General features: G+C 39.5%; 1 protein-coding gene across 6 annotated transcripts; it reads right to left on the bottom strand.

Moving 5' to 3' along the window:
• Window positions 1-4,252: 4,252 nt before the first annotated feature.
• LOC147635972 (putative protein ABIL1) lies at window positions 4,253-9,063 on the bottom strand. 6 transcript variants are annotated; one of them, XM_086801395.1, is made up of 10 exons: window positions 8,766-9,060; window positions 8,350-8,432; window positions 8,119-8,269; window positions 7,448-7,547; window positions 7,259-7,342; window positions 7,059-7,155; window positions 6,904-6,944; window positions 6,707-6,810; window positions 4,871-5,036; window positions 4,253-4,481 (listed from the first exon to the last, which is right to left on the bottom strand). In XM_086801395.1, exons 1-9 carry the CDS (start codon window positions 8,892-8,894, stop codon window positions 4,872-4,874), a joined length of 954 nt encoding a protein of 317 aa, XP_086657521.1. In that variant the 5' UTR covers window positions 8,895-9,060; the 3' UTR covers window positions 4,253-4,481; window position 4,871. The 6 variants fall into 6 exon arrangements, with proteins under 6 accessions (XP_086657521.1, XP_086657522.1, XP_086657525.1 ...); XM_086801396.1 differs by having other exon boundaries at window positions 4,253-4,476; XM_086801399.1 differs by lacking the exon at window positions 4,253-4,481 and having other exon boundaries at window positions 4,705-5,036; window positions 6,904-6,948; window positions 7,075-7,146; window positions 8,766-9,063.
• Between the last annotated feature and the right edge of the window lie 3,142 nt (window positions 9,064-12,205).

Raw genomic sequence — 12,205 nt, 5'->3', positions numbered from 1 at the left:
GTTCATACACTACCTTGCTTATTTGTTAAACCTTCAATTTTTTTGAAATGACAACTTTTATAAAACTTACTTCTTTGCCCAAAGAAGTCCCAACACTTTTTTTACCCTAAAAGTCCCGACTCCCAACACAAAACCACTTTCTTTGCTCGTAGAAGTCCCAACACTTAGTCATCATCACTTCTTTGGTCGTAGAGGTCTTCATAACTTCACCAATCAGAGAAATCATTTCTACTTTAACAAAATTACCGACCACATGAATCATTTCTACTTTAACAAAGTTACAAAAAATAACTTTTTTTAAACCATATAAGCATCTACAATTATATAGAAATCTTTCTTTTTACATCCTAGTGAGTGAGAGAGCAAGAGATTAACTATCTCTAATAATAACTAGTAGTCAACCCGCTTGTTGTTGCTATATGTAAAAGACATTAAGAAGCGAAACGCAGGAATGGAAGCCGAAATACAAAGGGTCAATTAGTCAATCGAAATACGGTATGTAAAAGACATTAAGAAACGAAACGCAGGAATGAAAGCCAGAATACAAGGGGTCAATCGGAATACAAAGGGTCAATCCAAATACAAAGGGTCAATTGACGGGATTTTTTCCTCTTATTTTTTAGAAATCAAGGATTTCTTTTTTCTCTCCTCTCCTTCTGCCTTAGTTGTCCATGGTTAATATGTAAAAGATAACTAGTTCTACACCCACGCATTACTACAGCACTATCTCCTCCCGTGCACAGTCTACCCCCCTTTATACACCCCTACTACGTGGCTACAGGAGGAGGAGAGGAGATGATTTTAGAGGAGATTAGAGGAGATGCTGGAGAAAGTGACATGAAAACTTGAGACATATAAGGAACTAAAAAGAATCACAAGAGAGGGATGGTAGGACCTTCTACCTCACATCTATGGATACCAGGCGTGATGTTCTTTCATGCATACATGAACGACAATCCAAACAAGCTAAGGATGCTCAGGTGCAAACAATGATAGATGCAAAGAAAGGATAGGCATATCCTTTATATGGAACAAAGGAGTGCAAGACTTGAGGCTGAGGGACCATCTGCACCCCACCAAGCAAAGATGCAAATTGGATGTGATAATGTATGCTATAGAAGATCTTTTAGAGATCCCATTGGAAAATGATGATGGTCCCAGCATGTGCCTTCCTTATATGCATGGTAAGGTGATAAAACTTCAACACCAGCACAACACCCATACATACTCAAGGGAATATTTCTCTTGTGCATGGGAGCATACACCATTTTGCATAGTGCTTTGTTAGACCTTAAATTCATATTTGAGGATACGCATGTTGCCTCTAGAATGGGATGGAGCTAAGTCCTTACAACTCCTAACATCCATCTCTACCCATTGAAGAGGAGGAAAAAAGCACCCACATCAAGGACACAAGGCTCCCACAGAGGGATATTAAGGATTGCAGGCTTGCTATAGAAAGCCATGCTGCACCTCAAAGACTACAAGAATTGGCTCACATAATGCTATGCTTGGTGATACATGTAGATAAATCCCAAAGTCATGCCAATTGCTGCTGTCAATTGCAAGGCTCTGTGGGGATGGAAAGAGTTCAATGAACTTCAAGAAAAGAACCCAAGTATGGTGTTCAACTTTCATTATTTCTTGAACCTACAAGAGACAGAAGAGCACAAGATGCTGGAGTGGATGTTGAGGTTCATTAACAACTACAAGATTATACTAGATCCAGCAATACAAGCTACTATCACTCTTCAAACTGATGCACATTCTGCTTAAGACCATCTCGACAAGGTGCTGGAGTGGATGTCGAAGGTCATCAACAACTACAAGCTTATACTAGATCCAGCAGTACAACTGGAAGCAGATGAACATGTCACCACATGCCCATGGCTACTTGGCAAAGCAAACTAAAAGCTTCACTAATCAAACTAGTAGCCAAAAAAAAATAGGAACAAATAAAATCCTAACACTAGCAAAAGTAATCCTATAGAAGATATAGACTAAAGACATGACAAGTTATAAATGATGATGATGAAATCATAACCAATTATCCTTAACAACTAGCTAAAGAGTGGATAAATTATTTGAAGAGTAAGATTCTAGCCCATCTAGAAACTAAAACTTTTAATTTTGAATTGGACTTTTGCATCATTTCTTGTACTTGGGGCTGTGATGAGGAGGATGAATCCTTTGTGGCTCTTGAAAAGCTGGACAAAGACAAGTCACCTCAAGTGTATGGAATCCCTATTAATTCCCTTATTCTCTTTTTTCTTTTTTTAATGGCTCCTTTTGTGGTTGTGGTCATATTCCTTAATCTTGCTCACATCACAAAAGTTATACATCCATGCTTTAAGGAAGGGCTTATTTCATTGGTCCCTAAACATATTGCTTCCTTTTCTTATAAGCTTTGTGGACCCATCACCATGATTTGGGGACTACAAGATTTTACACAAGAAGTCCCTTCCCATAGATTTATATCCTTTATAGCTAGGGCTGTTTTACTTTTTTAATATGAGTTTTCTCATAGAAAAAACTATCATTAATAACATCTATTTAACACAACCCTGAGTTTTGAATTGTGTTGTTAACATATGGTAATAGTTCAACTAGACATGGAGAAGCTTAGGATAGGGTTTTTGTAGTTACGATCCTTAAATACATGAGATGTTTTTCTAGTGTTGCCAAGACAGTTTATACCAACATGTTTTCTCTCACCTATGCTCAAAAGCTATACGGTTGGTGCTTTTTCCTCAGTAAGTTCTGATTTCCCTTTAAACCCCCTTTTATATGTTGTTGCCACTAGTCCTATTTTATTGAGGCTTCAATGGGAAGCTATCACAGCTAGCATAAAAGGGCCAACCTTAGATAATTCCTTCTTCAAAGTTGTTATAATGACACTCTACTTTTTATTCATGCTTCATAGTAGAAAATGCAAACTTCACAGTAGAAAATGCAAACATCTTTGATGGCATAATTTTTTAGGGAAAAAAAAATTGGCTCTAAATGTAGTCCAAACTAATCTCTCTAATGAATTCTTCAGATTTTGAACATCCTACAACAGTATTTTAGCACAATTTCATATAGTTGTTAAGGGGGTTATCTTTAGACTTTTAAGTGCTCTTATGGTGCTTCAAGTGCTTCAAGGATAAGGTGCATTGGATAATATACCAGATTACTAAGAATTTGGCTAGATGGGACCTTCCCATCCTTTCATGCTAGAGTAGTGGTGTTGAGGTATACTCGTCTTGCTTCCTTACATGCAGTTCTCACCTTTGTCGTGTTCCACATGTCTTTGTTTAGGAACTTTGTATCCCCTTTGTTTAGTAGAAAGGGGGAAAATGCCCCAATCCTCTAACCAAGTGGATTTAATTTCTCAAACTCATCCTATCATAGAATTGCTAGCCTTGCTCAGCTTTTTATACCTTTCTTAATTGCCTCTCAACCTTGGGTCTTTATGCCATTGTGTATAATTCTGAGCTTAAGTTCACCGGTACTAGCCTTTTGCTTTTCATTAAAAAGTTTGAAGGTGCCCCTTTGTTTGTTTCTCTGCTTTTCTCTTTGCAAAAACTTCGACGTTACAATCACAAACATATAACCAAACAACATATAGGTTACTGTTTCATGGACACTCCTATTTGGTGGTCTTTTGAGTTTCACTCTCTTTTGACTCTACAAGATACTCCCATCACCTAGAGGTCTATTCAAGACAATCATGACTAAGATTGGGGACATTTGAGATTTAGTACATATTGTTTCAAGTAGCGCTTTGTTGATTAAGGGATCATTTTCTAGTTCAGATAGTCCTTTTTGGAGACTACCACAAACCGATGAAACACTACAAAAAACTCTTTCAGTTGGATGATCAAGTAGTTTCAGGAAAATGGCTCTCTTGGAGCATCACACTGAGACCACCTAGAATCTATGCTTCTTCCTTCAAGAAACCTTGCTCGTATGATGAATAAGTTGTGAAAGATTAATTTAGCCCTCATAATAGGCTACTAGATTCCAAGAACTTAGGTAGCAAAGATCCCTTACAATTCCTTTAGAAAATGATGAAGGGCCCTAACATAAGGATCTCCGAAAAGATGCAATTGTGAAGTGGAATTCGGTAGACATACTTCCTTGTTATGCATTGCCTTACATTGGGCCGTTAGACACACACACACACACGCACGCGCACACACACACACACAAAAACAAAACGAGAAAGAGAGAGTACTGCTAATGTGAATCAAATAAATAAACTAACAAAAATGTGTATCACGTGAAAGAATTTCATAAAAGAGAGGTAATATTTACATCACATTTGGGACGTCCAAAATCAAATGGCCTTTTCTAAGATCAGTAGTACAAAGTGAGCAAATACGTACTACTCTTTTTGCAAGAAAAATTTTCATGCGTCACTGGTAAGGAAGATGTTCGTTTAACTGGCTGTATAGAACCTCAGCTTACCAACAGTAATATTTGATTGTCTGGCTGCACTAAAAAACCAAAATAGGGAATTTTATTAAGTTGAGTATGTAAAAAACCATACCAAATGTCAACTGGAATTCTAATTTCAAGGCCATTTGCATTCTAAGCTGTCTCCAAAGATTTGATTAGCTTCACCATGCCTGATTCTCAATAAATCTAGTGACAGCCTAACCCTTAAAACCAAATTGCATTTGCCCAGCTCAGACAAGTTGCTAGCCCCCCACAGTAACATGTCAAAAAAATTTTGATTAGATCATGTAAAATGCATCCTCCATAGGCATACACGGTAGGCAATGTCATGGTTTAATATCAACTGCCATGTCATGCAAGCGCCCCAAGTTGCTAGTTGAAAGATACAAAAGCAACCATATATACAAAAACTATGTTGGAGTACAACCTCAGTACTGAGCTTGGCCCCTGGGCTTCCCACTGCGACGCCTTCCAAGAAGTGATGAAAGCAGACTTTTGCTTCGAGTTGTTAAGGGCACCCGGTGTGGATTGTTGAACTTTTCGTCAAAAGAAGAGTGCGGTGATAAGGGCTTTGAAGCATCTAATGAAGAAGACTGCACATTCCCCACAATACACGATACACAATCAGCAGTATTGACAGATATGAGTGGGAAACCTTCTGGTAAATCTTTACACATGAATTATATGCATTATGATTCATATTGTTAATGTAAATGATGAATATTTTCATACATTTTGGCCCCAAACTGGGCACCCTGGCTGTCATTGTTGTGATCGTTGCTGCCAGGAGCATACCATAGATGAAGAGCCTTTGGGCAATTCCAAGGCAATTATGCTGAGTCTCCTCAGAGGCACTACAGCGTCTGCACAAGGAGGATCACCCCCCAACAATGGCAAGCAAGGTGCCAACCGCGAGGCGACAATGTGCCAGAAGCCAAAGGAGGACCTTCCGATGGTGAAAGCTGTCCCGAAGCCTGTGCCAATAATCTGCAAGAAAATCATGGAGTACACCTGGGCCTGCCAAAATGCCACAGCCTCACAGGTACCATCTAGTGCCTGTAAGAGATTGCGCTGACCCAGGCGGGCCGAGTGGCGTAAGAAGGGGATGCCTGGGGCCTCCCGACGGCAGGTCAGATCTGCCTAGGCCACTCTCCGGATCCCACTAGAGGTGGATCAAGGGGCGGCTCTCCCAAAGCCAAAGTCCCCAAGTTGGATTGTCGGCTACCTTCACCAGGGAAGCATCGATATGCCATTGGCAGTAATGGAAACCCACAATCCTCACCACTAGGGGGGTGACGGGTAGTCCTATGTGAGGTCTGATCCTGAAAATAATCCCTGGTCCCCGATTATGAAGGCAAGGGGGGGTGAATCCTCCTGGATGCCGAAGATCACCAAGGAAACGTCATGTCATGAGAAGGAAGCTACCCAGACAAAATCGGGAGGCAACTTCGTCAATGTGGAGGCTGAGGCAGGTCCCTCCTCTAAGGCAAGCAAACCTCTCCTACTGCAAAGGAGGGGGGAGGGAGCCAAAACTGACCTAGGAATCGACTGACCGAATAGGACCAGAATCAATGCAACCTCAATGGTCATCTTTCCTCACTTTGACAGGACACACATCATCCCTCAATCTGATGAGCCCTGGCCCAAAATGTGCACATGCATCCAATGGGAGGTGGTGAAGCATGTGACACGTGGCAAGCCAGTTCTCAGCTAGTTCCAGACAGGAAAAACAGCCCCAAACAGCAAGGTGAGTCTCCTAATTGGGCGCCTGGAGCAACCAAAAAAACATACCAGTCGGCTGGTATCTTCATTGTGGGCCAAACTCATCTTTCTCAAGGCCTGACTCACCTTGCTTGGCAGGCAGTCACCACCAGCCTTGAGTATCTACTATCAACTCATAGAGCCACATTCAACCCTAGAGATCTTCCCAAAACGCAGCGGGACACCAAGCATCTTCATAGCTCAGTTTGAAGCAAATGCCCCACATCTAGTAGAATATATACAGAGCATTTCTCCCTACTCTCCATTCCCATTTCCCTAGCAGTACAGTGCTTGAAGCAACAACCAGCCAAAAAACACAATGCTTTGACAGAACTTAGCTCAATTGGATAACAGACATTTGGCCCTTTTACCCCGGCATGGCCTTCCATCTTTTCTAAATGCTCTAAAGGGCGGTATGTGCAACTCAAGAAGAGTTGGTACTCTGACAACTCTGAAACTTGTTCGCTTGATTTATGAAAGAGAATGAGGATAGGAGAAATACCTGACTATGCCCACGATACTCGGTACGTGATGCAGGTGACAAAAGAGCTGCTCGACTTGATGAAGGGCCCACATGTTCGGTAGGGGGTGCCGACACCATATGCTCTGGCATACAACCAGACATATGTATCATCGTCATGGTAAAACACAGAAAAAAAAAAGGAAAAACATTCCTTTGAAAGGCTCACACCAAGATACCTGAGATGGAGCTCTCAGATGCACTGCCCAGTGTTGAATACCTGTAAGAATAGATGTGAAAAAGGGAAGTAAAATTCTAGCTTTTGATTTGAGTACCTAAAACCTACCCTCTTAATGACTGGAAAAAACGTCACGAGCAGATGTAAACCCTTCACCTGTTTGCCCCTTGTTGGATGTGGCGAGCCCCCTTTGTAGCAGTAAAGGGATCAGCTGCTAAATGCCATGACAAGGATCTTCCAGTATCTGCCATGACTACGATAAATGATGCAGCAAACATCAAACTCATTGCATCCCAAAACAATAAATATTCGTCTGTATCAGCTGCACCAATGACCACGTGCATGGGATATCATACCAGGGTGTGATCGCACAATCCCAGGTTCTTGTGTCTTCTCTTCCCTCTTTTGCATGAGCTGCTCTTTGTAGTCAGGCAAGGCATCTATGATCATAATGACAAGGGGTGTCAAACTAAAATACACACAAAAAACACACACAAGATTTTCCATTACTACTGGGAACAAATTGCACACTAAGAAGGCTGTACCCGGTAAGAGATAGTGCTTGTGATACCTCCGACTTGCTTTAGCAGGACGCTGCTGGGAGGAACCTGCAAGATTTCTGTGCTCTTGGCATGTGCGCACCCTCTACACACACAAGCCCACATTAACAATTCCACAAAGTCTATGGCCTGAATGGATCCAACAGATACTGACAGCCCGAAACACCATTATTTGGTTTTATACTCCTGGTTGTGATTTTACCGATATGGTATAAAATAATGTAAATCGTTTGTATGCAACTGAGTATACATACCTATAAATGTAAATGTATGTATGTGCAATCACACACACGTGGGTAAGGGGGTGTGTGTGCGTTGCAGGTCCACATATGCAAACTTTTTGTAATTAAATGTATTATTTAGATTATTTGTTTCTACGCATGCATGCAAGCATATGTATGTCTATACCATAAGTTAAAGTTTTTCCCCTAACTTAACAGAAACCAATGCAATCTTGACTCTGCTCAACTATGGTCCATGATGCATATGTGTTTCTGTATATATGTATATATTTATGTGTGTAAGTATGTGTGTGCGAGTATATGTATGTGTTTGTATTTATGTGTGTAAGAATGTGTGCGAGTATATGTATGTGTTTGTTATGTATGCACGGATGTATGTAACTTTGAAGATTTACTTCCGAATGGCATGTGCACCTGTGTGAGACCTGCAACCCGCACTTCAGCTGAAGATATTTCCCCTATTTGTTGAGATAACACCTCATCCAGTTTGTATGCGACAGTTCCCAAATGGTCTACAGCATTCACAAGGGCCTTCACGGCATAGTCTTTCAAGTTTTGCAACACCCTGCATGAAGCACAGGACCCTCTCCATGTAAAGATAACCCCAAGATTGATTGCCAGCAGATGAGAGCAAGTAGACCTTACACTTGCTTTTGATCATTGAACAAATAAGACGACTCGCAATACTCTGCCGCCGAATACAGCTGTGGCCGTAGATTTTTGAGCTCCTAGCATTTCATATTCGGTATCAGCAGGTGACTGTGACAATGAAAACAAAGCGACATGCAACTCTAAACCCTAATCTTGGCAAACCACCCTGACATGCATCCCTAACGCTCACATGTATCCATTTGAACAAGCTGCAATCTTATCAGTGCAACTCCACATAGAAACCCTAAATCTTAACCAGGAAATCATTAACCTTCAAACTCATCTCTGCAGATAAACGAGACGCTTTTTTCATTCTTGGCGAAGGCACCCTAACCATAATACAGGAGACCCTAACCCTAATCTGGCTAAACCTTGAACTAAGCCTTAACTGAGACACCTCAAGAGCATACCTGCAGAGCCATGTAGAAATGGCGACTTCCCTGCATGGAGGCCTCGTCGTAGGTCATGGGGGGGTCGGTACGGGGGGGTGAGGAGGGTGAGAAGCGGTGCTGCTGCTGCTGCTGCTGCTGCTGCTGCATGGTGCTTGTTTCGACAGTAAGGAACACAAATTTAGACAATTTTCAGAGCCAGCTTCGAACGAGTGTGTCTGAAAGGCTGCGCCTGCGCCGCACGTGATCCTCGTTGATCCCACACGTGTGCCTCATCTTTTTTTTGGGAAAGGTTAAGGGAGCTCTCAAAATGGTACAATGTCAAGGATTCCTTTCATATGCCATGGTGTGGACACAACAACAAATTTTGATGGAGATCCCCCACCTAAAAAGAGAATATCTTACCTTCTTCTTTTTTTTTGCGGGTTTTGTGGCGGTGTGGTTTCGGGTGGGTTCACACTCTCAAGCCCTTCTAAAAAGGGAAGGATCCTTCCATAGAGACCCTGAGGTGGCACGCTTGCTCAGGACCACAACGGCAATACATTTGTCCATTTGATTCACCAATCTGGAAAAAGAAAACATTTACCATCTAATAGGGATCTATTGGATATATCCAAGAGGCAATGCTTTTAATTTTTAAAAAAACCCAACATTTAGTGTACATAGAATCGAGAAATCTTGGTAACTTTATTTGAAAAGCATATTGTGTAATTTAAATACAATCTTAATTATAATACAACTTTATTTGAAAAGCATATCGTGTAATTTAAATATAATCCTAATTATAATTTAAATACAATCCTAATCTAATTTAAATACAATCCTAATCTAATTTAAATACAATCCTAATCTAATTTAAATACAATCCTAATCTAGTTATCATTTAAATGCAATCCTAATTATAATCCGAGCAGGTAGTAAATTATAATTTAAATACAATCCTAATTATAATTTATATATAATCCTAATTATAATTTAAATGCAATCCTAATTATAATCCGAGTAGGTAGCAACAATATAGTTGGTTAACACACTATCTTTATTTTCTAAAAAGATTCTAACTACCATAAGCTAAAGCCGGTTAACACATTAACTTTATTTTTTTTAAAGATTCTATGCTAGCTACTAGCATCTAAGTGAGAGCTCCATTTTTGGATCTTGTGACCTACCACTCTAACTTACATGCGAGGAATGGTCAGAAATACCAAATGAAGAAGATTCAATGAGAAACACCAAATGAAAAAGATTTGTGTCAATTTCATGTTTAAAATTTTTCTCAAATCTTAGGAAAACAATAATAATAAAAATGAAAAAGCATTCACCATCTAATAAGGACATGTTTGCAAGTTATAGATTTATATGCTTTACAATTAGTGTATGTAGAATTGAGAAATCATGGTTGAAATCAGACCTCGACTTTATTTAAAAAGCATATAATTTTTTATGTAATATTTTAATATAATCCTAATTATAATTTAGGCTGCATGTAGTATCATTTTAGCTGCTCAAAAGTTTTCTTCAGATATTATCTTTATTTTTTAAAAAAGATTTTATGCTAGCACTGAGAGCTCCGTTTTGGATCTGTTGACCTACCACTTGTCTTATGCATGAGGAATGGTAAAAAATAGCAAATGAAAAAGATTCATATCAATTTCATGTTTAAAAAAGGGAATCAAACATTAAGAAAGAAATAATAGAAAAAATGGAATATCTTTTTTTTTAAATCATTCACCATCTAATAAGGATGTGTTTGCAATCAATGGATGTATCTAGCAAAAAAAAAAATCAAACATGATGTAGAAACGAGAAATCTTGGCTGAAATTAGACCTCAACTTTATTTGAAAAGCATATATATATTTTGAATTTTAAATACAATCAATAAATCTTGGTTGAAATCAGACCTCAACTTTATTAAAGCGTATATATTTTTTGAATTTTAAATACGATAACACTTTAATTGGTCACTGTTCCACGGGAACACGGATTATGGAAGGAGGCCGGAAGCAATTAATGCGAGAGAGCGGGATTGTAGCCATGAGAACATAAAGACGCACATAATTTTTCCATATTTTTGTGCCGAAGTGCAATGTAAATCATTTTAGGCCAATGTGGGTTCTAAATGAGAGTTCTAAGTGTATTAAGCAAGGCTCACTTATGGGGTTGTCCACCCATGTGTGAAAGAAGCCTAGGGTTAGGGTTAGTGACATCTCTACAAAAGAGATGTTAGCTAAAGAAAGTGGACGTTTTTTGGCCATTCTCATAAGCTATTGAGTGAAGCTCTTGAGCTCTCAAGCTATGGCAACTCTCTAACTCTCTCTCTATTGTACTCTAATAAGCATCAAGCTCCAATGAGTATAGCTCCACTTCATTCTCTTAATCTGTTTTAGCATCATTGAAGTAGATTAATCTATGATTAGTTGAATGCTTCTTTCTTTCTCTTGTGTATGCTGCATGCTTATATAGTGTGTGTGTGTAGTCTCCATTGATGCAAGCTCTTGCCCACTTCATTGGCAATGAGTTATTCATGGATAGACTCTCTCTATGAGCTTGTGGGTTTGTGAATGTTACATTCTATGCTTGCTTAAGCTTGTGGGTTAGTAGATGCACGCTTATAGATTTGCTGGCATTAGAGAAAGCTAAGATTTAATCAATGTTTGAATGGGATTAAGAGATTGCCATGCATTGCTTGTTCTCTTGATTAGTGTAGTGGGTTTAAGGGATTGAGAGATTGATTGAGGTGTTGAATGGTTGAATCGTCAAGTGGTGGTTCGTGTATATGAGCTCTCCCACAAGGGATAAGCCTTCATGCACTAATCGGGTCGAGTCCTCGGATTGACATTGTGTTTCTCAACACATTTGTTGATCGGTAGTACTCTATGAGCACTATATTGCACGGTAGAGAGAACCGCTCTACAATGGCACCACTGCCGGGGAAACGAGTGCCTACATTAGTTGAGCACTATACACACACTACCACTCCTTGTTAAGCTCCAATCGGTTGCAAAACGATAGAAGAGCAGGCTTTGGGACTAATTTTGGTACTTATTTAAGACTAATCTGTTGTTAAATTCTCTTTAATTGTCTTGCAATTTGAGTGCGATTGGCTAGCTACGCTTCTCCCTTGAGGTCAAGACAAGGATTCAACACACGGGAAGGATTAGAGGTAGGCGCTAAACCTACCAATTTCAATTTGTGTGCGAAAGAGAGAGGCCTGTTTTGCATTTCTGTCATTCTGTTTGAGGATAATTTTTGTTGTCTGAGGTTAATTTTTACAGTTTCAATTTTTGTTGTCTGAGGTTAATTTTTACAGTTTCAATTTTTTGCATGTTCGTTTTATTTTCTGTTCTTAGCTTAGTTTAGTTTTCTACATCTTTAATTTGGTGCATTTTAGTTCTCTGTTAAACCTGCACCTGTAGAGAAACTGAAATCTGTACACACACATGAAGATTGAACATTTCGA

The sequence above is a fragment of the Cibotium barometz genome, chromosome 8, assembly GCF_041138505.1.
Source record: "Cibotium barometz isolate CiBa-2024 chromosome 8, ASM4113850v1, whole genome shotgun sequence".
NCBI lineage: Eukaryota > Viridiplantae > Streptophyta > Polypodiopsida > Cyatheales > Cibotiaceae > Cibotium > Cibotium barometz.
This window is presented reverse-complemented; position numbering and strand designations above follow the sequence as displayed.

Coding starts and splice junctions, on each gene's coding strand:
- LOC147635972 (XM_086801395.1), bottom strand. CDS start 8,894: ATGCAGCAGCAGCAGCAGCAGCAGCAGCAGCACCGCTTCTCACCCTCC. Junction 7,156..7,258: donor GATTGTGCGATCACACCCTG/GTATGATATCCC, acceptor CATTTATCGTAG/TCATGGCAGATACTGGAAGA. Junction 5,037..6,706: donor AGTATCGTGGGCATAGTCAG/GTATTTCTCCTA, acceptor GGGAATGTGCAG/TCTTCTTCATTAGATGCTTC.